Source organism: Anas acuta, chromosome 12 (assembly GCF_963932015.1).
Source record: "Anas acuta chromosome 12, bAnaAcu1.1, whole genome shotgun sequence".
NCBI classification, from domain to species: domain Eukaryota; kingdom Metazoa; phylum Chordata; class Aves; order Anseriformes; family Anatidae; genus Anas; species Anas acuta.
The window spans coordinates 18,121,088-18,148,639 of NC_088990.1; the positions used below are offsets into that span (position 1 = coordinate 18,121,088).

The 27,552-nt window shown below is 38.4% G+C and overlaps 1 protein-coding gene and 1 long non-coding RNA gene across 14 annotated transcripts in view; one reads left to right on the forward strand and one right to left on the reverse strand.

The window, feature by feature from the left end:
- LOC137863248 (uncharacterized) overlaps positions 1–12,926 on the forward strand; it is a 38,037-nt gene extending 25,111 nt beyond the window's left edge. For 3 of the 4 annotated variants that reach the window (XR_011100771.1, XR_011100770.1, XR_011100772.1), the window contains one exon: positions 4,343–12,926. This is a non-coding gene — a long non-coding RNA (uncharacterized lncRNA). The remainder of the gene's footprint in view (positions 1–4,342) is intronic. The other variant, XR_011100773.1, reaches the window with a different exon arrangement.
- The window catches only part of TCF12 (transcription factor 12), a 158,617-nt gene continuing 142,797 nt past the window's right edge, over positions 11,733–27,552 (reverse strand). For 7 of the 10 annotated variants that reach the window (XM_068696249.1, XM_068696248.1, XM_068696245.1 and 4 more), the window contains 5 exons: positions 21,999–22,113; positions 20,988–21,159; positions 19,443–19,675; positions 16,142–16,295; positions 11,733–14,014 (listed from right to left, as the gene is read on the reverse strand). In XM_068696249.1, coding sequence (XP_068552350.1) covers positions 16,153–16,295; positions 19,443–19,675; positions 20,988–21,159; positions 21,999–22,113 — 663 coding nt within the window. In that variant the 3' untranslated portion in view covers positions 11,733–14,014; positions 16,142–16,152. The remainder of the gene's footprint in view (positions 14,015–16,141; positions 16,296–19,442; positions 19,676–20,987; positions 21,160–21,998; positions 22,114–27,552) is intronic. The other 3 variants (XM_068696250.1, XM_068696247.1, XM_068696254.1) reach the window with 1 other exon arrangement.

Consider the following 27,552-nt stretch of genomic DNA (forward strand, 5'->3'; position numbering starts at 1 on the left):
AATCCAAAATCTTTTGGCAGTGAAGAGACTCATTCATCAAGGTATCACTCTGGTTGCCAGAATTATCAAATTACTTTTTCTGATTATAACATGTTAAAAATACAAGATAACATGGCAAGCAATTTAATCAGATGAATAAAAGTTTAAGATAATCTGACCTGTTATAAAGATACCTCATTACAACAATAATAAAATTTTCTCACCTTCATTTGAGGACGTGCCATGCTCATTTCTATTTGCTAAAGTAAATAGAAAGAAAGGCCTCCAAATGTAGATAGGCAAGGCTAGGCTAGGCAGAAAGAAACAAAGTAAATACAACTTCTCCCTTCTGTTTTCAGCCAGTAGGAAGTACCTGTGATTGTGACAAACCCCATACCACTCCACTTCCTGATTTTTAACAGTATAAACATAGCTTCTTCTTGGCTGTATAATCTGAGGAGTTCCTTTTTCCCTTCTGGCTTTTGGAATGATGAGGGAAGATGCCTGTGTGCAAAATACTGCAGAGTTTTTAAGGGATAAAATTCATCATTTAGTACCCTTGCCACCTTCATATACTGCAGCTACACCTTATTCGTATACACCCTGCAGGCTGGCAGGGTCTCCTCTTTTACTGCCCTCCCCAAAGTAGCAGCTGCATTCTGACTCTGCCTTAATATTCACAGTTTTTGTGATTCTACCCTTGATGCATTCATGCAGCACTCCTTCCCCACTCTCACTTGCCACATTCACTTTTTACAGCCTAATGATGCCTGTTTAGTCCCTTGATGCAGCAGGAAGTAAAACACGTGAAACTAGGGGAATGAAAAACTGTTCCATAGTAATACGAAGAATCTAACATGGGAGGCGAAAATGTTCTCCATCACACTAGAAAGATTGGTAGGAGTTCAGCCACAAGCTAAATCAGTAGCTGATTCCTAGCCAAGTACATTATCTCTGTAGAGTGTGGGTGTGCACATATGTGGGTGCATTTTGTCTTTCATCATTCTAAATAAAATTATAACCTGATCTAAAGGCCAGTTCTAAAATGCATGAAAAAATGAATACGTAGGCTACATTTACAAATAAGCTACGGCCTATGATTTTGTGGGATGAAATCACTGCAAAAATCAAAAAGGGATCCACTGTTCTGAAATACGTTTTCCAGAGCTTCTGAAGAGCTAAGAATGTTTGCATTTAATTAAAATGGAAGCAAAAATAATCTGTTACCAATACACAAAGAGAAAGGGAAGGCCTTGGGCAAGCAAACAATAGCTGGACAATCTTATTTGACATTTATTAACAAAGTATTTACGGATGTATGAAAAAAAAAGTAGTGCTGCTAGGAATTTGCTTTTTAAGTTTCTTGATAGTTAACAGGGCACTCAGTTACAGATAAGCAACTGGTGGCTGGTACTGAAATCATCATTGACTTTGTATTTCATGAACTAAAATGAAGCCAGAGTTCACTTCTGCCTTGTCTCTTAAGTAGCAGAAGCTATGGATGCTGAGGAGACCATAAAAGAATTTTACAGTTTTTTCCACAACAGTGTTTTTTTCAAATGGCAGTTGCATAATCTCACACCTCTTACCTACAAAGGAGTTTACAGGTAAGATGTAAAGGAATTATTCAATAAGGAAAGGGACAGTATGACTGAAATTAAAAAAAAATAAAATAAAATCCTGAAATAAAGATCAAATATAAAAAACTCAATAGCATCTTCACTGGGCACAAATTTACTTGTGATCTGATGGAACTAACCTGAACCCGACAAGCGCTGAGAGATAACAGTTTGTCAATTTCCCCTTTCAAAGGCACTGTGATAACTGAAAGATTCCAGATATATCACATGGAAATCAAACTTGCAGCAAACAGCAAACTTTCTGATAAAGGCCTAAGCCTAATTCCACTGAAGTCAATGACAAATACCAGCAGCTTTCAATAGAACTTGAGCAAAGCTCAAGGTGAAAAACACCTCTAAGAACAGCTGCAGTCAACTAAATCCCAAGTTAGAACAGAAAAACTGGGAGAGGATACTTCACATCAGAGGTACCTGTGGTGGAAATTCACAAAGACTGACTTGCAAGGATCTCTGATACTGGGCACTTTAGGAGACTGTTAAGGAAGCTGACAACGTTCAGCAAGGTCAACATGTCCCCAGTTTGCATGGCATTACCATGTGCTGCTGAGCATTTTCATGGCACCTGACAGTAGTTACCCTCTTTATCTAGTCTCAGGCAATCTACAGGCTATCAACACAAGCTGCAGCCAAACTGTTGTACTAGAGTGTAAACACAGTGTGGCTGATGAAGCAACTAATAAAATGAGCAGGCAGAAGGGGCAATGTTTTCTCTCTTTTCTAAGCGAGTGTAAGGAGTATAAAGAAGGGTAGAATGTCAAATTAAAGACATGGTCAGTGCAAAACATGAGGGAGGCATGGAATTGATATGCATGCTACCTCTCTATGTCTAAAACTGAATATGATTCTACAGCTAGACTGTGATTCAGCCTCAGATCAGCAAAGAACAACTACACTGGATTTACATGTTGCAGTTGCAGATAAACACTCAAAATAGCCTTGTGCCAGTTCTGTGCTACTGGAGCTATGTCTAAGATGTATTGCCATATACACATGAAACTGAGCAACGTTTCTAAGGAAATTCCTTTCTATTTTTCAGAATGCAAAGGAAATGGATGGGAGACATGTTTGGTCTTCACAATAATCAATGATACATTTTATTGAGTTTTCACTTCTGTGAAAAACTTTTGTGCTAGGTGAAATACAAGCAAAGAGGAGAGAATAATTTACCCCAATTCCTTGTTTAAAAAGTTTAAGAGAAGGCCCCATAATCATTCCCTTCCCTCTTTTACAGATAAAGTTTAGGCAGACAGAAATTAAAGGACTTACCACATTTATGCAGCACAGTCAGGATTTGAACTCAGAACTTTTAAGTCCAACCCCCCAGTGCCTCAACTACACATTCATTTTCTTCTTTGTATTCCCCACAGTCTTAGGCCATGTGGCCACTATTGGTAAAAATGAAAAACAGGTGCAAATCCATGAACAGATGGGAGACCAGCCCTGGCTGATCTCTGGAGGATAATACAGGGTTGCTCTCTGGCAAAGAGGATTCCAAAGAACCACAGAGGCAGCACCCCTGCCCTAAAACTGAAGCTGCTCTGCCACACAATAAACATTATTTCTACCAGCCCAGCAAGTGAGAGTATTGAGGCATGCACAGTCTGTTGTCTGTCAGCAAAGGACACTGCCTTACTGACCTCTCAGACTTGCAATATTGACATCTTTGTTTTTCAGGCATGCCTATAAAGATTGAAGGAGACTAATTGCAATTCCATTCTTTGTAGTAACTGCAGCCAACATTTCGCAGTTGCTGAAACATGAAATTTCTTCCCTCGAATAGACAACTTTGGAATGTCTGACCCTCCAAAAATGCCATTAGTCATATGCAGAATTAGTCTCTGGGAAAATCACTAGTGGAATGAAACAAATCAGCCAGGTAAGATGAATAATATATTTATTCTGGATCCATAAGACCAGATCCACTTTTGAGTTCTAGTTCATGTGGAACTGATGGCTTAGTCTGTAATATGTGGCTAAATGGAGAACTTGGACTGCTTTCTGAGTGGGAAGGTGATAGAAGATAACTAACAGGGCAATTGCATGGCCCTAAACACAGGACAGCTGGCTAAGATGCAAAGTCCTTCCCTGCCTTATGTGACCACAGATGTGATTCCTGTAGGTGACAAGAAACCTTTTTTTTCTTCATGTATCACCTGCAGGTATACATCTACCAAAAGATTTAAAGAAGTCATGGCATTCTTCAATTTCTATGGATCCACACAGAACACATCAAACCTGAGAATATAGCTTATGCAAGAGGACAGGGTTTCTTTTCCTCCTTGCAAAAATACTCTTTAGTGCTGTGTCTGAGGTTAGTTAATCTTGCTGAAGCTGCCTATTCAGCAAAAATGCACATCCACTTGTGCCAAGAAACTCAAATAGGACCTGCTTCTTTAGACTCCATTTAAATTGGGGGTACAAAACCTGATTTGCCACTTTAGATCAAAAAAATACTGCTAGTATACATGCATTCTGCTCATGCTGAACTGTAAATCAAAGTAGTTGGGAAAATCTATCTTATCCCAGTTTTGGTCAGGTTTTGAAGGAAAACATTCTTCACACATGACACTAATAGAATTTAACAGTAAAGACCACCCAGGACACTGGGAATCTCAAACTGCTTGGCCTCAGGTTGTCTGTTTTGTTCTTCTCAGCTTCACATGTGCGCTTCGAGAGACAAAAAAGAACATTTGCTTCATTTTGAACTTGGATTTCTCTTTCAGCTGAACGTTCATGAAACCAGCCGGTCTCAGAGTTGGAATGTTCCAAATCCCCATTTGGAGCTGAGTACGTATGTTATGGAGTCAGTTGTGACACCACTTTATAGAGAACAGACAATGAGTTTTGGATCTTGTGAGTACCTTTCCTCCCTGTGAAGAAGAACCCTTCCCCCACTCTTTTGGAAACATCTCAGTCTGTATTGGAAACAGAGGATGTAATTTATTTTTATCGCTTTCCCTGTCAAACTGGCCAAGTGCCACAGGTTTCTGCTTTCAGATGTAGCAAGAGGCAGAGGAATCACAGTGCAGCGCCATTTATGTCAGTGGCTCCTCCTCTGTTTTCTTATCTTATTTTTGTGGCTACCTACTGAGTTATCTTATCACTCTTTATAATCCTGCAAAACTCTGCAACTTGACCCCTCCACAGAAAGAGCTGACCTGCTTAGACCTCCCTGCTCTCTACTCCTGCTCCCTTCCTTGCAGAGCAAGTTGCTCTGTCCTTTGTTACTTTACAGCTTCTTTCTTACTGCCTATCTTACCCCCTCACTCCTTTTCCTAGCTCATTACATTACATTTCCTAGCTGAATGTGCACTCAGCTGTGTGGCCTCCTTGGAGTACGCTTAATTTCTCACTGTCCAGCCCGCTCTTTGATGTCTGATGAAGAAGGATACATCTTCTTTTCCATCTCTTCACATGTGCCTATTAATTACTCTCTTCAGAGAGGCTGTTTACTGACTATCACTCTGTTTACAATTGAATACAGCTAAACATTTGGTCTTCACAATTCCCCCTCTTCTACACCACCCACCCAGTTTCTTCCCAGTTGTTGCAAAATAGATGTCTCCAAATCACTTTATAAAATCACAGATGCAATATACTTACTTTCCCACACCCACCCTCCTGCTTTCAAACACTGTATTCTCTTCACTCAGAGAGAAGTAAAGTAAGTCTTTATATTGGTATTTCTGTCTCCAGTTCTCTAATAAAAACGCAGCAGTGAAGCTTAACAATTTGACCTGTTGCACATATCCTTACCTTGTGAATTGTAGAACACCCAGAAAGATCTGTGAGCTTCAGATTTCTGACCTGTGAAGAAAAAATATGAACTCAGTACAAAATACAAAAGTATGCCCACTCAAATAGGACTACGCATAAACTATACATATGGTTTCATGGGATCAAGGGCCTTTGGGCGGAGGGAATTTTAATAGGATGGGGTGACTAAAAATTACTCCAGCAAACATATAGAAGGGAAGAATTATATGGTTATAATACTGCAACTTAGATCTAAGATGAAAATTCCTTCAGATGTCCTTCTCATTGTTCCATATGGAGCTTAAAATATTACAGAATGATGTGAAATAAATTGAAAACATATGTGGGCTAAATTATGGTATTTTTTTTTTTTCTTCTAATGAACAGGTTATTGATAATCTTTTACCATTTGTATTTGTGGAAAGGAAAGAAGCAGGTACCTTAAAGAGTTTAGGAACTGATTTATGACAAGGTATACGAAGCACACCAAGTGTGGACATGACTAGGAAAGAGTGAGAGGAAGACAGTCAGTAAGAGGGGCATGCACGGTCCACCAGTGGAACAACCTCCATATCCCCAAATCATTTAATCTGTGTCTTGGCATGGCATCCTTATATGTACAGTTAGAGATGGTTACACAAGTTGCCTGTTGCTTTCTAATTTTAGTTCCTGTTTTTAGCACCTATTACTTTACAGAATTTAACCATGGGAACCATCCTGAGAATTTGTGTTGAAATCTTTAAGGTTTTGCAGCAAAAATAACCTAGCCTTTCTGATAATTTGATTAAGAACTGTTGGTTTGTATATATCTCTTCTTTGTTATTAATACTACAGAATTTTACTGCCCATAAATTACTGCTTGCAAATGAGAATGGTAACAGTCTGTTACAGTATGTGTTTGTAGGGTCTTGAGTCAGGAATGTCCTTTTTCCCTGAAAATGGCCTGTTTGACCAAACTACTAGTTCAATAAGCTTATGTTCAACAGGGGCTTACTAGATTTGGGTTGAATGAGACTTCCCATGTAATTACTCCCGCCAGCCCCTAAGGTGAGTGTAATGCTGCATGCTGGCACTGAGAAGGACTTGCTCTCCATTTTCCTGTCCCCACTGCTTGCTACTGCTCGCTGCAGAGGAAGAGCCAACTGCTGCTTTACCTGAATGAGGCATGACAGAGGCAGCCTCAGCACTGGGCCTGGAAGGAACAGCAGTCAGCATGGATCAGGCTGGAAGTGAAAACGACCGGACCTAAAGCTGTAAGCCTGAAGGGACAAACCCTCCAAGATCGGCAAGGGGCCAGGCAAGAAGTGGCACAGGTATGAGGGGTAGAACTGCCTCTAACAACTGTGGAAACTAGAAGAAACCTAGTGTTGTTAAATATCACCATTGCTCTTCACGCTGGCATGGTAGGCCTACGCTACATTAACCATTTCGTTAGGTAAGCAGCAGGGGCATGTACCAGGAAACTGAAAGTTTGAAGCTTTCTCATGACCAATATTATTTAGAGACTATATTTAAAGGCAGTGGAATCGAGCTGGTGGGGTAGGGGGACAGGACAGAGGCAAGTGAAGGTGGTAGTCAAGGAAGAGCAATGGCAGCGTGCCGAGAACGCTCAGTTTGCACAACCTTAGAGTTAAAAAGCCAACAGCTACAGAAACAGTAGAATTAAGCAGCGTGCAGTTTTTCTTATTTTTCATCCATTATCCTGGATATGTAAAATAACTAAGCCACAAAAATAGACAGCAAAATACAGCAGACACATGCTATTTTGGGCTTCATTCACACTTGTTTCCCTGATACCCCCGATGCTCCTATAAATGCCGTTTCTGTGTTTATATATATATCTCTATATAAAAATACTTTATATTAAGAGCTCTATTGATACGTTTTTTATACTCCTATATAACAGGATAATGACAGGCACTAATTTATATTGTGTATAGTTACTGTACTTGAATTTTATGACACATTTGCTGTTCTTGTGTGCTAGAAAAGGAATGAGCATTTAAAAAACTTTGTGTATAATTACACTTTCAGCTATTAATTAATCATATAAACAAATTAAATGGACATTTAATTAAATGTTACTCTTTTAAAGATAGAAATAGAGCCCATGGACTTCAAATTGATACTGTGTGCATTTGTTTTAATTAGGTAGTGTTAAGAATTAATGGACTTTAGCTGTTATATTTATATTTAAATACATTAACATTTCCATCTTTGTATCATACATAGGATCATTTGTGAACTCTCTTTTGCTAGGTACTATACAAACACAAGGTGTATCTGCAAGACTTACTTCCTTTCTTTGTCACCTTTAAAAGAAAATATTGTGATACCGTCTTCAGCTTTTGCAAGCGTCCACTGACTGTTCTGATGCTCAATTTTTTTTTGAGATGGGTACTTTTTGTTTTAGCAAACTGAGGTTGTAGTTTAAGTGAATGAGGCCAGTACAGTAAACATAAAGTCCACAAATGCCCCCAGATGACTCATCTGATTTTGAAAGCAGTGTTTCACTGGTCAGAGAACATCATTCGAGAGTAGTCTGTAGCACCTATTCTGGTCATGCAGCAAACAAAATTAAGCCAGGAAGAAGGGGATGAGATGCTGATAAGGGTATTTCTTTTTTGTGAGATTTATTTAAAAGCTTGTTCTAATATAAAAGTTGAAGGAAAAACAAACAAAAGCAAAAAGCTGATAGGAACACAATTTGAACAGGAGCAAGTAGCACAGGAATAGTCTCACCAATTTGGAAATTATCTGCTCTGTTCTTTGAAATGTAGTAGATTGGAAGTTTGGACCTAAGCAAATGATCAGATATGGAAACTATTGGGCTATTTGATGTCTTTCTAATAAACACAAATTATGGCTAGTGGTTGTTTCTGCTTCTGTGATAAGTTAATGCTTCGAGTACTGTTTATCTCTGCTCATTTAGGAGTGCTGGGGAGTAAAAGGCTGAGTGATGTTCTATTACTCAGACTTCTCATTCTACAGCTGGATTCTTAACTTTGTTTGGAGAACCTATTTTTGTAATGATTGCTACAGTTATTCATGTTGATCAAAGTTCTTTGGTCATATTTGAATATGAAACACCAAACTTCTACATTTCCACCACTAGTATTTCTTTTTCTTCTTTGCAGGCTGGATAGAGAGGACACAAGTAAGTGCACAATTTTATGTCAGAATTTCTGTGAGTGTAAGGAACCACTGAATTTCTTTCTATATAAATAAGTGACCTAGCAAACTAGATCAATCTGCTCTGGCATTTCCCAAGTCTTAGCCATTAACATTTAGCAAAGGCAGACAGAAAAGGCCTCAGCAGACAAATAAGAAAATAGGGACAAAAATCTATGTTACGAAGTTAGCAAGAAGATGGTGTATATTCATTTTGTACAAAAGTTTTACTATGATGCCCATTTACTTCCTCCTGGACTTTTTAAAGATGTGAATTGTTGAGTTTTCCAAAACAAATGTAAGTTAATACGTTATGCAGAGCTTTGAGGGAAAGAGAAATAGTGCAGAATTTGCTCCAGCTATACGATCTGCATTGATGTCTCTCATGCTTTTCTGTAAATCCAGGACTAACAGGAGTCTGTCTAATGTTGACTGAATTTTAAGCTAATTGGAAATTACTTTCTCATCTGTTCAATCACATTTAGCAACAGTTACTTTTCTTACTGATGTAGTTTATATTTCATTCCTTTTTAAAAAATTACTATTTCATTTAGATGATATTCTTAAAAAAAAAACAACAAACAAAACAAAACAAAAAAAAAGTGAATATCTCCTGAAAATGAAACTGCTTTGATGCTCTTGTTCCTCTGTTTAACTGAAATAACCAGACTTCCAAAATATTTACACAGCCACTGACTTCCTGAGCCCTCCAGAATCAGTTATGATCAACTTTTTGATAAGATTTCTATCTGGATTGGTATTTGATACCACTCTAAGATTTGTTTTTATTTTTTAAATCACTTCTTCATTAACAGTATTAACAGACACTGTTAATTGCCTTGGAAAGTTTGAAAATTCAGGATTAAGAGAATTGATAGGAATTCCTTTTACAACCCAGGTGATTTGCAGTTTTGGAGCCTTAGGCCTGATCTGTGCAGTTTACGTCCAATACAAACATTCCCAGGTGGCTGCAATCAAACATCTAAACCAGCTGAAGTCATGCTGAACATGCACATGCAGTTGGTTGGGGTATCACTTGAACAGGACATTGGTGTTTTCACAAGGGGATAAACTCTCATGATTTTGCTATGGCATCCACGTTGATGGTGGGATTAACCATTCAGTAAAACAAATGTTGCTGAAACAGTACAAAACTTCCTGCAAACGGCACCTGACTTATCTGCAGTTTGCCAGAGGAGACCCAGAGAGAAAAGAAAGGAGGATTGTTGCAGTCCCTGTTAGCGCCATTTCCCCCCACTCTGCAGGCCCCATGCTCTGCATGTGGCACTGCTTCAGCGACGCTGCCTTGCTGCAGTGGGCAGGCAAGCAGCAGGAGGCAGGGCAGCCTCTGCAGCGGTGTGCTGGGCTGCGAGGCTCCATCCCCAGGCTGGCGATGCCCTGGGACCTGGGCAGCTGCACGGTGGAGCTCAGCTCTGCCTGTGCCTTGCCGTAATCATCTCTGTTGGGCCTACTTACATCCCATTCTGGAAATGCTGCTAGGCCTTAGAACTGGGACATGTTATTTCTTCCTTCTACAGGACATTCCAGTGTCAACAGGTTACCTATACTAGAATACATAAGGTGTGAGTGTTACTAATGAAAAGCAAAAGCAAACTTTACTTTCTAGTACCTAGGCTGCCTTTTAAAGAGATCTGTGTTTTAGTTTGCCAACATTTCCTGATGTTAATGGTGAAAATGTTAGCACTTCTATGAAGAATCTAGAATTGTATTTTTAACAGTTTTTACCTAGTGCTGGATAAAGAAAGATGGAGTCCATTTTAAGACCTTCCCCAATGTTTTTTTTACAGTTTACAGGAGAACTTACCCGCTGTATTTCAGATGCTCAGAGATTCTTAGCATAATCTTATCTACTTAAGGGTATCCCAACATGCACCTCTTCCAGTCAAAAAGGGGAGCAAATAATAAAATGCAGAAAAAGAAGGAAATGTAAAAAGAGGAATGAATGATCAGTGATCAGAAAATATATGCAAACAAGATAGCAGAAGTGCGGTGAAGAAAAGAAATGAAAAATGCCATTTTTACTCTCCGAAAATGTGAGACTTGCAAGACTCACTCAAAAATAAGAGAACAGGAGTGATGATGAATACTCAAAAAGGCTCTATTTAGAATTACTACTGGAGTAATTTAGAATTTAAGATTCTAAATTGAGCTGGGGAGGGCACCAAGGCACCTCCTCAACAGCTACTAATAAAGGTTAACAACCGAAGGCCACTTACCTGGCTGGGCCTCATCTCCTGTATTTGCCTAGACCACCTTAGGGATGTGCCTGCGATAGAAATTCTGACTTATTAGAAAGCCTTACCGCTGTAACTACGCTGACAAGCCTTTTACAATCTGAACTAGAACATAACAAACATCGCAGAGAAAGGACGCTACCAAGCATGGGAAATGAGGCAGTACACAGTCGCCATGTGGACTGGCAAACACCACATTCAGTTAAACACTTTAAGTTATATATATGGCATTTCTATTTGCCTTTTTGTCTGATGAGTTTTTCCCAGGGATATTTACTTTAGAGGAGAGTTAAAGAAAAATGAGGATTCTACAGAACTGGAGTTGCTTTTTACTTGAATTTTGTAGCTTAAACAGTTGTTAATTAGAAGTTGCATGAAGATTTCACTGTCTGATTTTGTATGCTTTGACCATTGTACACTTCTGTTTTCTTTCATTTGCACTAGGAGGAAGGAAAAATGGTAGGAAATACGATCATTTTAATTTCAAGATTAAGCCACAGACATTTTTCATGTAATCTGCACAGGTGCATGAAACAATTCAGAAGCAACTCAGCACTGTGAACTTCAGTGTACAAAGCAGGCTTAGATCTTAGAAATCCATCTTAAGGACAGGCAAAGTAAAGGAGCAAGACACAGCAGTAGGCACGCACCTACAGGAGCGGCTTCTGCCCTGTTTGCTAGCTGCCTGTGCAATTCCTTTTGTGAACAGTGCAGGTTAGGTGCTGCTCCTCCTCAGCTCAGTGGGAATTTCTGCATTGGCTTCAAGGAGAACAGCAAGACCACTTCTCACACCTGCCACTCACACTGTGTGCTCTGAAAATGTATGTTAGGTTTTATTTGGATAAAGGCAGATGATGCTTTGCCAGTGTTTTTCAAGCAGCACATTACCTATGAGGAGAGAGAAATTTAAAAAACTCACTGATTTACCATGTTAAAAAAAGATGGCACATTTATTGCTACATAAATGTTATATACATAGTGTTTTCTGTTACATTGACAGAAATTTTTTGAACTTCTTGCTGCTGGTTGGAAAGGTTTATCAGCAATACCTTGAAATTTGACACAGGGTACAAATCTGCAATAAACCAACAATGGAAACTGGAGAACAAGATGAGAAGCAATTCATCTCGGACAATTAGCTCTTACAATACTCCATAGGTACTACACGGTATGCTAGAACCCTACTATGGTCTTACAATGCTATTGTAAATTTCTGATATTAATGAACAGGTTATGGTAAATAACCCTACATTTTTACTACCTAATATAGTAAAATAAAGTAAGAAACTTTTTACTGAAAACTTTTTCGATTTCAAAAATCTAGAAAGAGTAATATTTAGAATTCAAGAAATTTTCTTACAAGATTATTGTATAAAAGACTAGCTACAGTGAAAAATAAGCCAAATGTTTTTTTCTTTCTATTTTATGAAGGAAAGCTTCTGGGCATACTGCAAAGTCTAATATAGCCAAAAAGACAACAAGCTTAGAAGGAAAAAGGCCAGGCAGTGGCACGTGATCACTTTCACACGTCATAAGCAACAAATTTGTTTAGCTGATAAACACTGAAATGAAGAACAAGGCCACAGATATAATCAGGTGTTATTGATGGTATATGCAAATTAAAGTAATAGAAATGAGTCCACTAATTTCACAAACTGTTTTGTTAGGAACCATCCAAAACATGAGCTTAAATTCATTAGTTTATTTTAACAATCCAGCTTTTGTTCTTTCAAATTAAATGACTTGATAAAAATTATTGTTTTGTTCCTGGTTTGTGTGTGAACCAATTGCCAGTGATGAAAGATGCACTATATAACAATAGCTCAGACAACCTTGGCTTAGGAAATTTCCTCCCATGGTCATTGCAGTGGAAGACAGTTTCCATGGAAGTTCAAAGGGATTTTAACCATTTCAACACATTTGTGACAAAGGAATACTTATGGACACTGTTCTGGTGGATTAACATTTTAATGCTAATATGGCTTGGGAGGGGTCATTTGTTTGCACTTGATTCACATGGATTTTTTTCTCCACTGACAAGCCATACAAAAATGACAAGATAATTGATGTATACAGTAAGGAAAAGTTGGTGACCATTGCTCTTATATTCCATTAGTTAAATAAGCCCACCTTACTGGTGGTTATATCATCACACTACCTGCCACGGTGAATTTAGGATTTTACTATTCACCAAAATTGCAGCCTGAAAAAAATCTCCTTTGTATTTTAATGCATTTTGTGCTTACGTACAGCTAACACTTTACATGTACTATATGTAGTACTTACTGCTCGGAAAACAAAGCAACTCTAACAAAGTAGATTCTCCCCACCCAATTTACACTTCACGTTACAAGCTTTACTATGAAGCCTAGAAGCCTAAAAAGGTTTTGTTTATAATTAGAAAAAAAAACATTTGAGGAAAGTCTGAGGGAAAATAAAAATCAATTTTTAAATCTAAGAAATGTTATGGTCACAGTATTGCTCCTGCCTGCATGCAGCCTTCAGGAGGCCTCTTACTGGCTTTAACCATGGAGCTCAGCATGGAAGGGGAACTATGACCATAACTGTTCAGATTACCAGAGACCAAAAATAACATAAAAAAAGCTATACCAAGGAATAGTTTCCTATTGCATGGAAAACACTAGTCATATGGCAAAAGGAGAGGAAAGGACAACAAAAGACTTTTCCCTTCCTTTTTTAAGACACTAATAGGTATGCTGGGAATGCTACGGGTCGACGGTTGTCACTGCTTTGTTCTCTGAATGTGAACAGCTTTAGTAAATGCTGGCATCCAGCTGAAATTTTATCAGCTTTTAACATGTTAACTTTTCCCTTTATATGTAGACCTTTACAGTTCCATAACAATAAATAAAATTTGTAGTTACAATGCATTTGTCAATTCAGTTTAGGCACAAGGCAACTTCCACAATGAGTGGAGAGATCACAACAGTCTCTGATTGTGCAGAAGCGACACACTGCTTGCAACAGAATGATATGTTCAGAGTATTTCACGGGCTGAAATTCTATCTGAAGATCTTGTATCTTCAATCCTGATGCAGGTGTTGACCAGTAGCTTTGATCATAAGATTGCATTTGGGTTTCTTGCTTCAAGTGTTTTCTCCTGTCAGGTTTGTGTCTTCATATAACGTTAGTTGTCTGTGTCCTTGTGAAGAAAGGTCACCTTCTGTGTATCCTACCAATAATTCTGGAATTCTAGAAAGAGATTTGGAAGAACAAAAGAGCATTAGGAAAAGAAGCATAATATAACACTACTGAATGAATTTGAAATGTATTTTAGGGCATTTTCAGTCAGTTAAGCGCAAAAGAAAATCACACTGAGGGGTCCGAAGTCTTTTTTCCCCAATGCATATCCACCACACACAGCAATTCCATAAAAGCTAACAGATCTCCGATCTCCTGATGGGGAAGGTGAGGCAGCTCCATCTCCATCCTGCTCAATTATTGGCTATCTGCTGTGAACCAAATTTACATCAACAAACTAGTTTTAGCCATGCAGCTGAGCAGTCACTAAAACCTTCACATGCTAGAAACATGTTATAAAACAGGACACTTGTTACTTTTCTACTGTCAAAGCAGTTAAAAACCGCAATTCCTGAGTTCAACAACTTAGTTTGGTTAAAAATATGTTATGTAACTGCTGTATGGTGGTTCTCTCGAACTAGTAAGGATGCCAAACTAGCATGAAGTAACCTAGACCACAAAGAAAAGCTAGATAATGGTCTGCTTTTCTGAGAGTTACTGAGCTTGAACAGCTTACTCTCAGAAAAACTGCATATTTAGACTCTTTGGGTATAGGAGAAAGCTTATTACCTGTGAAACTCAGAGGTAAGAAACTGCAGTTTCATTCAACTTTGACTCTTGTACTCATATTTGTAAAATATGCAAGAGACGGTACCTAATTTAAATCACTTCTGCTGAAGGTAGGCATTACCCTATACATAAGGAGCCTGTAACAATCTTCTCAGGTCAACTTCGTGCTTTAGTCATTCTGCAAAATTATTGCTATTTTATCGTGCTGTGTTTTTGGAAGCGCCTCATATGAAAGCAAAGATAGACTTTTGAAATATGGCAAAATTCATTTGAAACAAAATACAGAATCTGTAAATCAAGAATTATCTAACAAATTAAAAACAGCCTTTTGCTCTGGTATGAAAAAAAAAACAAACAACAAAATTAAAGCAATTCATATCACCTTATTTTCCTTAAAATATGCAAATAAATAAATAAATCCATTTAGCTGATGAAGAAAGAAGCTGCCTGTAAGAAAACAGGGGAAGTACTAACTCAAATAAGGCTCAATTTAAATGCCATTCTGTTGCTGTGTAAAGAACACCGGGAAAATAATACATTCTGGCAAGATACTCATACCTTAAGCTGAAATAGAAATGAAACTGTCTATATAAACAACAACAGAAGCGCCCTCCAAAGCATAAAATTTTCAGATGATTTTAGATGAAAATCAGGGCATCAAACAGCATTGAACCAGATCTGTGTTGGTAACTCTTTTGAAAGTGGCAACAGCACTACTGTTTTACAGACAGAAATATCTAACATTTCTCATTAAAGACAAATTTTTCCCACTTAACAAAGAAAGATAAACACCACATAATAAAATCCAAATCAACAACTTCAGAAGGAAAAGCCTCATTCCTGTAAGGCCTCCCCGCCAGCCTGTTTTAAATGAACCACCTCATACTGAACTATTTGGAGCATTTGGAAACACTGCTTTGTCTTGCAAAGCTGCTAGCATTGCTTTTTAAGTCTTAATTCACGATCTGTATTAGTGGAGACAGCTTAGGTAGCTCGCCATCTCTGTTGGGCAAGTGATAGGAGGGAAACTGACCGGCCCTAAGCCAGACAGCAAACCTCTCAGATGAGAAGTACCTCCAACTGCTTCTACCAGCCCTGCGACACAAGGCACGGATTTTTAAATGAACTGAGGTGATATTTAGACCACTTAAAGATGTATAATTCATCTCTATTACTCTTGGCTTATCTATCAGGCTGTTATCTATTCCTCTGATATCATGCCAAGCAGGCCACCTGAGCCAAGAGACATAACCATCAGTAAAAACAGATGCAAATGGAGAGAATTCCACTAACATTTCCTGGGTTTTTGTTTTATTATAAAACTACATAAATCTGCACGCTTTTGCTCCTGCTCAGAAATAGGGAAGTATTTAGCAATATCAACAAGTTTGTACTAATGACAGCTCAGTAGCTGAGAATAAACATATCTAGATCTTCTGAATTTTAGCCAATAAAAAGCAAAAACAGAACAAATGTTACCAGAGCCACCCCGCTCTAGACAAGACGTACCTGGCTGGTGTTCACATATGACCCATAGGGTTGGTAGTTTCACTCAGGCCAGGGTGGCTTCCTGGGTGTGGTGTTGGCGGCTCTGCCGATACGGCAGAAACTTTTTCTTCTTCCCTTCTCTTAAGGCAGGCTGCTTTAGGATTTAGGTTTCGCTCTGTAACAGAAAAATGATTCTTAACATCCTGTATGCTGATACCAAAGGGAGTATCAACACATTAATCACTGCAGTAAAAATAGCACTGCAGCTTCCCTTTCCTGAGTACTTACAGCCCTGTGTTAAAGCCCAGGTGCCTAAAGCTGCAGACAAGTCCTACTGAAAGTCCAACTCATAGATAAGTATTTTAAAACAAATTAATAATAATAATAATAAACACAACAAAACACATAACTTACTACCTGCCTAGATACACCTTCAAAAATATTGAAGAACAAAAAATTGCCTCCCTTGTTACACAAAGTAGCTAGAAATACAAGCTGAGAAAAAAATGTCTGCAATTTACAACGAAATAAAGCACGTTTTTGCATTTTATGCTGAAGTCATACCAACCCTTCCTACATCACACTGCTTTTAGTAAAGCTAATGCTTCTTTCTTCACCTTAAGTATTAGCTCATTAGACAAGGCAGAATTTCTTAAGACACTAATCCTCTATATTCACCGCCCATCTTGGTTATCCATCATATTCTCCCCAATTCACTTATACAGCAAAAAGGTTTTTTTTTTTTAAACCTTATTTCCGCTCGCGTTATAAAGCCACTACTTTATAATAGCCAGCTGTGGACTAACTATCAAAATATTGCCATCAGTATGTTTCTACTTCCCCAGTTAGCTTCATAGATGTAGATTTGAATCTAGTTTTCAAATAATTCACAGCTTCTAAGAGTCACCTGTTTCTGTCCTTCAAAACGGCTTTTCATGAATCAGGACAACAGACAAATCTCAGTGGCCAAAAAGACGCACGAAAGTACGTAATATATTCTGTCAACTGAAAGAAGTGATTTTTCTCCTCAGTGCATATTGAATTTAATCAGCATTTTGAAGTATTTTTCTTGTTCTCAGTGAATTGTGTTTTGCAGTTTAAGATGGCGAGTATGATTTTTAACTGTAAGGAAACTGCCAAAACAGAGCAGACAGCATGAGCTCGGTGCAGGAACTCTTAGATCTTCCCTTCTACAGCACTGATGCCCCACTAATAACTGCAGTCTGCTGACCCCTGTTCATGTTACAGGGTGTTTCTCTAGCTGATCTGACAGAGGCAATTGTACTTCCACTCAAACCATTATCAACAGCCTCCTACTGGAATTGCTAAGGATGATCACTCACAAAGAGTCTGCTGGAAAAAAAAAAAGTAACTTCTCTGAACTACAGTTTTCTTAGTTTAAATGTGGCTGTCCTTTAAGTTTTAAAGAAGTTGCAATTATATGGAAACTTTGAAAGGAAGTTAATTTACAGTGATTTAGGAAACGGAGATGAAAATGCTAGCCTACAGTTAAAGCTTAATATCTGAAATGTTTCATTTTGAATAGCACTAATCACAAAATGAGAAGATGCTTTACCAGCAGAGAGAGGAAATTGTTTATGCTATTATATAATGCACTGGCAAAAGCTCTGGATATCACACAAAGCTCTGGTCACTGAGTTTTAGGATACTTAATTGAGCTTGGAGCAGGTGCAAAGAAAGACAAGAGAAAATGAGGAATGCAGCCTCTCACAAGAGGCACGGTGTGCTTGTGACAGTCTTCTTCAAATGCACAGAGAGTAAAGTACAAAGTGAGATGTGAACATGAGGAAGGGAAAAATCTTGACTTAAACTATCTACGAAGTCCAAATTAACTGCCAATACATTTAGGAAAAGATTTCTAATACAGGCATAAGGTATGGAAGTAAACAAAGCAAAAGTGACCTCATTAATTTTAATGCAGAGCTTTGTATGGTTTGCATGGCCTGTAGAATTAGGGAGTGGACCTGATGTTTTTAGTCCTTAAAACATGCTTCATTAATGTTCTTCCAACTTCTTCATAATAGTCAATCTTATCTTCCAGAGAAAGACAAGCATTTTCAGACCAAAAAAATCCCGAGGTCAAAGTCTCAGAGATGCCAAGACTAGCTGGTGCCACACAAAGCTCTGGTGACTTTAATCTCATTTGTCTGCAGCATAATCACAGTTTCTGCATATAGCATGCAAGAACTCTGACTGGAGACAGCGCATTTTATTAACAGTTCCGTCAGGCAACTCTGCCTGAAAACCCTTTGCGCCTCACCCTCACCATGAAGTAGCTAAGCTTGCGTTAGGATGCTCACTCTGTAGCTTCCAACAGACTAAACAATTGCTTTTACCTACAGCAAGCCACAAATTTGGAAATGAAAGTAACGTACACAAAAATAAAACACTGACATCCTTCAGTGATATCAGTGATTCAAAGATGTAGCACGTGAAGCAACTGACCACTGGCATCATCCACATCTGAAAGAATTCCGAGTTCTTGATGTGCTTACACCAGTGAGGTACCAAAGGAAGATGGTTACTCTATAGTCCAAGGGAGCAAAGTAGAAGAATGCTCACCAGTTTCAGTGACAGCTACCTGAGGGACAGAGGTGTCTCACAATTGTAACACCTCTATCATTAAGTGAGATTAAAAGTCATCAGTAGCTTTACTAACAAATGAAAATGGAACAGATGAAGATCTAACCGTGATTCCCAGAGGAAGCATATTTCTTTAAAGAAAGTGAACTGCAAAAAGAATTCTTCCTTCTGCAACTACTGATAAGCCTATTTCTTCCCTGGAAAAATCAAAAGAAATCATGGAAAGAAAATACATGCAAAACCAACCTCTGTTTACTTCAAGCAGCTGTAGGTTTCCTCCCCAAACTATGCTTAATGCAAAAAGCTAAGTAAATGCAGTTAAATTCACTGCATTTTTAAATTTCATTTGCATGGGGTTCATCTTAAATCGGATCTCTTATTTTTGATAAAGTTTCCGTACTACTAAATAAGTACTTTTTACAATTTAAAGCAACACATGTCAACGTTTTAATTTACTGATTTGCCTAGAAAACTTGGATAGCAAAATGGCTAGGAAAATACATACGAAAAAAGTATAAACCTAACACTCCCATCCTTCCTTTCTTTCTTTTCATTAAAAGCAATTCCTTGCTTTTCCTAAAGAACTTCAACATAGTTACAGAACAGCTAATGTGCCTTCAGTGATTTGCATTGAGTTGTGCAGATTACAAAGGACCAGCACCGTTCCATGAACAAAGCCACCCTGCAAATTGCCACAGCACAATGACGGGCTACTCACCTCTCACTTGTTGCTCTAGACTGAGGATGACTGCCACAGCCTGGTGAAGAATAAGCAGTTTTGTCTGTGGTTTTTCACTCTTCAGATGAAGCTGACACATTCGGCCAAGTTCTTTAAATGCCTCGTTAATATCTCGTACACGCAAACGTTCTCTAGCATTATTTGCCATTCTCCTCTCCTTTTCTCTTTCTATTTTCTGCTCTGGGTTTAAATCCTCATCTTCATTAGTACTGCTGCAAGAAAGTGTAAACAGAAGTATACTGAAATTTCACTTTTACTTCAAACAAGTCACTGTGCTAGTTCAAAATTCTTAGCTGATGAAATTAAAACTTCTTCCCATTTACTCTATTGTATATTGAAGTATAAATAAGCAAAAAAAAAAATGTTAGAAATTAATGCTTAAGTACTCAAAGTAATTCTTGTCATTCCTGTAATTTCCAGAAAATAAATATTCAATGGCTTCTGCCTGAAGAATATCCACACAATATTGTCTACAGATGGCAAACGCTTCCAGGAAAGTACAGGGAACGTGTTGTCCCCTTGAAGCAAAAGAAATACCTTAACTACTGCTTTATTCGATTACTGACACATGTTCAAATAGTTCGAGATACTCAGCCATCTTTTCAGGTGAAGAATAAATCATTTTCAACCAGTAGCTTTTGCTGGTTTCCAATATATTAGCTTATACAAAAAGGTATTCAAGTAGTTTTCAATTTAATGCGCTTATTGAAAAACATTTTAATTTTGTTAAAGATCTACCTGGTCAGTTTGAAAACTTTTCTTTCTTTTAATGTCCAAGATAGGGCTGAACAGTTATATTTAGATTTTTGTTTTCATTTCACTTAAAATTATTATATTAAGTCGTGTAGCTTTTTTTTTTCCTCACATATAGGACTGTTCATTCAAGTCAAAAACTGCTACAAAGCCTCTTCTCCACTAAAATTAATATCCTAAAATATCATTAAGCAGCTGTGATGGTAGAGACTCCACTGCCTGTGGTTGCAAGGTTCAGATTGTTCATTGTTATCTCAAATTTCAATGCTTGTATCAGGCCTATCAGGCAGATCCAGAAGCATTTTACCTGGTGTGAGTTCCATTTTTTTTGGTCTGTGGTTTGAGAAGGGAAAAAGAGTTCTGAAATTGTACATACATATCATATTCACCCCAGTCCATAGTTTATCAGGCCACTGTTCTCCACAGCTACTGGCTCCCATTTAGAAGAGGAGCCCTGGCCTAGGTACAAGGATTACGTGTCTTGGACACTTCCATCCTCTACACTGGACAGGACTGTCTCAATCCTTTATGCTAAGTTATCTCTATAGGCAAGGCACTTACACAACGGAATGCATAATTTTCAGGTGATTTTCCTGGAAAAAAAAATCTTCTGTTCAAATAGATACAATTACTGTAAGCTGTCTTTTTATTTCATATGCACAGAGGTAATGCAAAAGCTTTAAAATAAACTTACTAAACTTAAAGACAATCTACAACTTACACAGAGCGTTAATTAAGCACCAAATTCATTAGCTCACGTCAGTGACCCACCTTGTTCTGCCTCTAGATGAAACCTTGATATCCTTCTGGGAGGACTCATCATCTGATTTCATGTCATCCGATGAGGGGGGTTCATGTATATTTTCATCCTTCTCCTTATGTTCAGACTTGATTTCTGTTGGACCTATAGCCACAGACTGGCTCTGCAAGCCACCTGACAACGCTGCAAGCAAACAGATCAGTGTGACTATCAAAGGAGTGGAATATTTCTCCCTGTCACAGAGTCTCAAGCAGATACTGCAGATGGCAGGCCAGAACACAGCAAGGAAGCCAACACAAGGAACCATGCTCTGGTACCAGAAATAAAAGAAAGAGCCTGGTAACACTGCTGTATTTGGACACATGTCATGAGGTTGTAAAGGAATTGTAATAATCAAGAGTAGCTTGACCAGAGAAAGACACTGTAAAATACAGAAGGTCATTCTGCAAAGTAAGAATATTTGCACCTCGGGTCTGGGCTGCAAATCTAAGGGCACAGCTGCACTGACAGAGGCTTGGGGCTAGGCCAGATCTGCAATACACATCCCTAAATGGAGCAAGCATGTTAATGAATAAGCTGACTTCTGTTTCCTATAGCTTACTTCTTTAGGCTAAAAATTGAGCGAACTGTAAACAGTTGTGCGGAGAGACTTCTTTTTATTGGTCAGATTGAAATCAGTCATCAGCTCACTCTGCAACCCTCCTGGCTGATTTGGAAATGGCTGCCACGCTGCAAATGGCATTATGGCATCTCAAGCTATAAGGCAGCTGGAACACAAAGCGTTCTACTGAAACTATACAGGGACCAGTCCAACACGGGGATGCCCTCCACGTTTTTGCAGTAATCCCTAACAGAGGTAGTTTATAGGATTTAAAATTGAGGTTAATTCTCATTTCTCAACTCTACTTATGTTCCTATACCCCCCCCTTCTGTATTGATTCACATTTACCAAGATCTACAGCCTCCCTGTCTCCATATTAATCCTGACACCACTGAGCATTTAATATTGCAGGCAAAGTTACCTCTGTAGCTTTCTTGTGTTTTATGATTTAGTTCTGTGCTCTGAGCAGAAACTGAACTGGGAAGAACTGAATGGTTGCTGTTAAGGCTGACACTTTCTTCCCGATGAGTCCCAACCTAAAGAAAAACAAAGCAAACATTTCAATTAAATACGTGATTCAAAGAAACAGTCCCAAATGAAAGTTTAAAAGACCAAGTATTTGCCAGATTAGAGACCAGAGTTCAAGTTTTACCTCAGTAAGGGCGAGATTTAGTTGAAAGATGCTGTTACACTAAACCACTTGATTACAGCATATTGCATTAAGCTGTGCTTCAAACAATGACCAACACCTGTTTGGAATAATGTAGCAACCTAACAATTTTTTTCAGTGTTATCCCACAGATCACTGCAGAACTTTATTCTTGATTTATACCTGATTATAAGATTTGATTAACGTTAGATTGCTTTAAGCTATTATGACTATCAAGTGCAGTACTCATAAAATTTTGATCCTTTAATGAAAATCACAAGGAATAGTAATTTTCACTGCTTGTGAACGTGTGCGTGTATACATATATGTACACACACACTTAAATATAGAAACACACATTTAAAAAAGAAAACAACATCTCCTCACTTCCTGATTACTAAAACAGGATTAGGAAAAAAATGCATCTAATTTCAAAATATTACTTTATTCACTTTAATATTTTTCCTCAGCTAAACATATTGGGTCTAGTTCCATAACTGAATCTTATCCTATGAAAATAATCCAGGCATTTAACTATTCTTACCACCCGCTGCATGTAATACATAATTTCTTTCATAATATAACAATTAAATTTTTAAGAACTATTGAGAAGAAATCATAAAAAAAAATCTCAATCTTACAAGAACTTTAATAAATTATACTTATGTAATGTAGCCATGAGTGCAAATACATGGCTTGAAGAGGCAAATTTATTTTAAAAAAAGCGACAACCCTGCTGCTCAATACAGAATACTGTTATCGATGCAAGCATCCATTAAAAGAATACCATTCTTTAGTCTGAAAATGGAAGAGGTAAAGACAAACTGCCTGAATTTAAATAAATTGGAATATGGGCCATTTAAAGCTTTTGATTCCTAAAGAGACAAAAGTCCTTTAAATATTTATAACATAACCAACATAATGCAATTAAACAGTTAAAAAAAAAGAACAAAGATGAGGGATTCTACTATTATTTGTATAGTTACAAGAATTGGCTACAGATGAAGCTTTTTATTGGAACAGTAGCAAACATGTCAACTAGAAGATTAAGCCTTTAATTAAATAGGTTTATTGCCTGGAGTTACACATGAGAACCACTGTTTTTCAATAAATCCTTCAATCCTAGTAAACTGCTGAGCTTTGAATCCCTCTTGAGTAATTAATGCAGCTTTTACCTTTCATGTCTTAGTATGGATTTTACCCAGAGAGAGATAAATACCCTTATGCAAGTTTATCCTTTGTTTAATACACACTCGTTCCTGTAAGCTAACACACACGAACAAGAAAGGAAGGGGGGGGGGGAACGGGACCACCCCCTCCCAGCCCTGCCAACCCACAACTCGGATCAGGTCATTCCGGGCTGCTACAGATTCTGCAGTTCTGAGGAAAAGCTCGCACACTGCAGGGTATCTGTGCTTTTTAAAGTATGTTTTATCTTCCGTTATGCCCCAAGCTTTGTTTGCGGGAATTTCTAAGGGCCACGATCCTCCCAGCTCTCGTGAGCGTCTGGAGCTGCCCAGAGGCAGGAGCAGGACCTGCCTCTGGCAGCCTGAACAAGAAACCCTTCCGAGGGGAAGGTGAACTCGCGCTCCCTGCAGCTTCCAAAGCCCAGCCTTTTGCTAGCTCTGCCCCTCAGGTTGTGTTTTATTTTGTTCTTCTGGTCACGCTTAAGTCCCAACACATGAGGGTGCTTTTATTCAAGCTAGGAACTATTCATCACTTTGAGGGCAGTTTCCCCCCCCCCCCCCACCTCCAAAATCTTAATCTGGGGGGAGGGGGGAATATGGCAAAAATTTCTTAAAGCTGCGCACAAACCTAACAGCTGCCAGAACGCTGGCAACTCTCAAATCTAGAGCTAATCTAGAAGTGACAGAGTAACAAATCATTTCGGATAGAGGCAGAAAACAGATCAGAAATAAAAACTGAATTCAAGCCCATGTCGCGGCTCTTTGGAAGAGCTTTACAAATTCCAAGCGTGCAGCTTAGATTGATGAGGTTTATAGGGGAACCTGAGAGCTACAATGCTACCGACCTGAGCACCACATACTTTTTTTTTTTTTTTTTTTTTTATCTCCCATCTCCGACGTCCTAGATCCTGCCCCCCATGGTGGCCCTGCCCCGCTCCCCCGGTGCCCGTTTGCCCCCGCAGCAGCCCCGGGCGGCACCGAGGCCCCGCAGCCCCTGCCGCGACCCCCGGGCCCCACGGGGAAGGCACGCTCGAAGCCACGTCCCCGTCCCACACAACGCAGCACGGCTTGCAGAAAGCCTGGCAGCACGGCAGACAACCTGCAGACGCTCGGACACAACATTTAAGAAGTGCACGACTTCTTCCAGTTGAGTTAAGCAGTAAGATTTGGGATCTAAACCGGAAAACTGGGTGTTTTGGACAATTAAATAAAAACTGGACAGAACTCGGCGACTGCTGAGACCCTGCTGCACGGAGAACTCAGTGACGTGGCAAAGTGAAATCCTTTCTCCTGTTACCGTCAGCTCTGCAGCTCCTGCTTCTGTTTGATTACTGATTTTAAACTTAGCGATAAAAGCTTTTGTAAACTGGCAAAAAGCACCAGTCACGGTCATAAACATCATTTGAGCTACAGCAAATACCAGGAAGACAAGCAAAGGGGCTCTGGAACCTGGGTTTTTACACTTGGGGCAGCTCTAAGAGAAATACGAGCGCTGGAGGCAGGAGCAGAGGCCGGTGTGGGCGAAGCAGCTGAACTGCCCCTGGTGCCTTTCCGCTACAGCACATAGGGGCAGGCGGAGGGAGAGCACCACTTTTTAGATTCTGTTGTACCTGGAAAAAAAACCCTCTAACTTGAGGATTGAGTTTCATCCTTAACTGAGTTTCCAGGCCCTTTATTTATTTATTTTTAATCAATTCAGGCTGTTCTTTTTCCACTGTATTGCAGTGACAAATAAAAAGCAGCTTGAGTAAGAACAAAAAGAGTATTACTACTTAACTTTCCAATAATACATGAAATAAAATACAAATCAACTTCAAAGGCCACTTAGCAAATATTTGATGAGTTTGAGATATTAAAAATCTATTTGAATAAGTCTAATGGACAGCCCAGCAAAAAAGAAAACAAGACCATTCGGAGTGAACAGGAAATGAAGTCAACTAGAGTTTTAAAATAAATCTGGCTCAAAAATTAAGCAAATGTTAAAATAAAACCATGTCTGGTTACACTAATTACATAAAAAGGAGTTAAATTACTCATTTCCTAGCTCCTTCTGCCAAGATCATCTTCTTCAAGGGAAATTAAATTTATTTTTCTATTTTTTCTTGTTGCTAAAGAACAAAAGTGTTTTGTATAAAGATATCTCCCCCTCAAACAAGGAAGTTTCATTTATTGCTAACTCCCACTAAACACTTAGTGACCAAAAAGCCCTACAAGCACATCAAATAAACAAAAACAGGGAAACAAGCTTATCGATGTTGAAATTTCTGTTAGCCAATACTAAGTCTTTTCTAAAACTTCATGGCATGTACTCTAAAATAAAGAGGAATTTAATTTCTGAACAAAATCTCTTACAGGTCTGTTTGTGGGTCAAATTTTCTGCTCTTCTACATTTTCAATCTCAAGAAAAGCAAGTACTAGAACAACTGCACTTGGAAATGAATTGAGAACTGAATACTTGGAGAATTACACCTCATACTTCTGGGGTATCACCGCAATGCGGTTGTCCCTACTAAAACCAGTTACTGCTCCAGCCAGCTGTGCCAGCCTCTGCTCTGTACATAATTCAGGACTCCATCCTAAATTGTGCTGCGATCCTGTGATTGCAAATGATGTCAAAGGGCGCTCTTTGGGGACTGGGAAAGGCCACAACAGGATGCCTTTTCTTGGAGCCAGTTTTTCTGATGTAACAAAATTAAGGTTAATCCAAGAAATTCTTTAGCTGACTCACATTTTAAGACAAAACAGATCTGCAAGTTTGTTTCACCCAGTGAGGATACATACAAAAGCAATTTTTTTTTTTTTCAGTTTCCTAACATAAGTGTATTTCTGACACGCAGCAAGCATCCTTCAATTAAACTGCAGATCAATCACTACATGATAAACCAAGTCTACACTACATTTAAATTACACAACTACATTAAACTACAGCAGGCCAAGGAGCCTTGATTTGTTTTGGAGAGTCATTTCCTACTGTCACCTATTTTAATCAAAACTGAGTTGATAAAAAAAAAATGATCACAGCTTAGTCTAAAACAGAAACAGAGATTTATGTACATTTGGGCATTATGTATATCTGACTTAGCAGCAGCGTGAGGAGGTTTCACAAGCCAGAGAACAATTTTGTCACTGCAAGTTTCAGTCACTCATTTTACCCCACACCATTAAGACCTAGAAAAAAAAGGTTTTCTTTTGTATGACTAAATTTCAGAATACTGCAAAAACTTTCCCTTTAATAGCATTCATTAAATACTAACTATGAGGCAGCACTAAAAAAATTCTGAAGTATTTACATATCATTTCCTTCATTACAAAAAGCAACTGTGAACTTGTATTGAAACCTAAAGCTGGATATGCCATTGGAAAGTACCTCCTTTCCCAAACGTCCCCAAACACACACAGCTTATAGAAAGTAGCCAGTTCTTTTTGATGTTTACTGCAGTGGTTCTGAAATTAATATAAATGGATGTGTGACGTGCAAATAGGAGAGCCTGGAACTAATTCTGTTTTATAGAATACAAACCCTTCAGCAATTGGGGTACCTAATTATTTTGATGATAGGTGAAATTTTGCCTTGATCACACAGTACCCAGCTGTGAATATGTTTTATAACAGAAAATTTCACAGCATGTAACTGGTCTTTAAAATTACACTGTAAACATGCAAACACATGGCACCACTAAAATAAGCATGTTTTTAAAAAGCGTTTTTTCCAGTAAGCATTCTGAGAAAGGCTGAATGAAAAAGAAGAAAAATGTAAGTAAGCAACTCTACAAAGAGATTTCATTTACTATGTAATTCTTTTAACGTATTTCTGATCTATGGAAAGATTAACTACATTTTTCCAGAATAGCTCACATTTTTAAAGAAACTAAAAGAGATGGACTGAATTATTTAACTCTTCTTAGGGATTAATCTAAAAGTTGCTTCCTCTTCATTGTTACTTACACTACAGCTGTGCTCAAACTCCTTTTCATTTAGAAAAAAAAGTTTAAATTTTGTGCCTGCACACACTATGGTTCCACATTCCAACAGCTTCCTCCCAGTCCTCTGCCAGCATCTGCTATTGAAGACTAGTTCCAATTTACAATAAACAGCTTTTCCAGACCAGAACACTTGAAATTCAGTCCTTCTTGACTGCT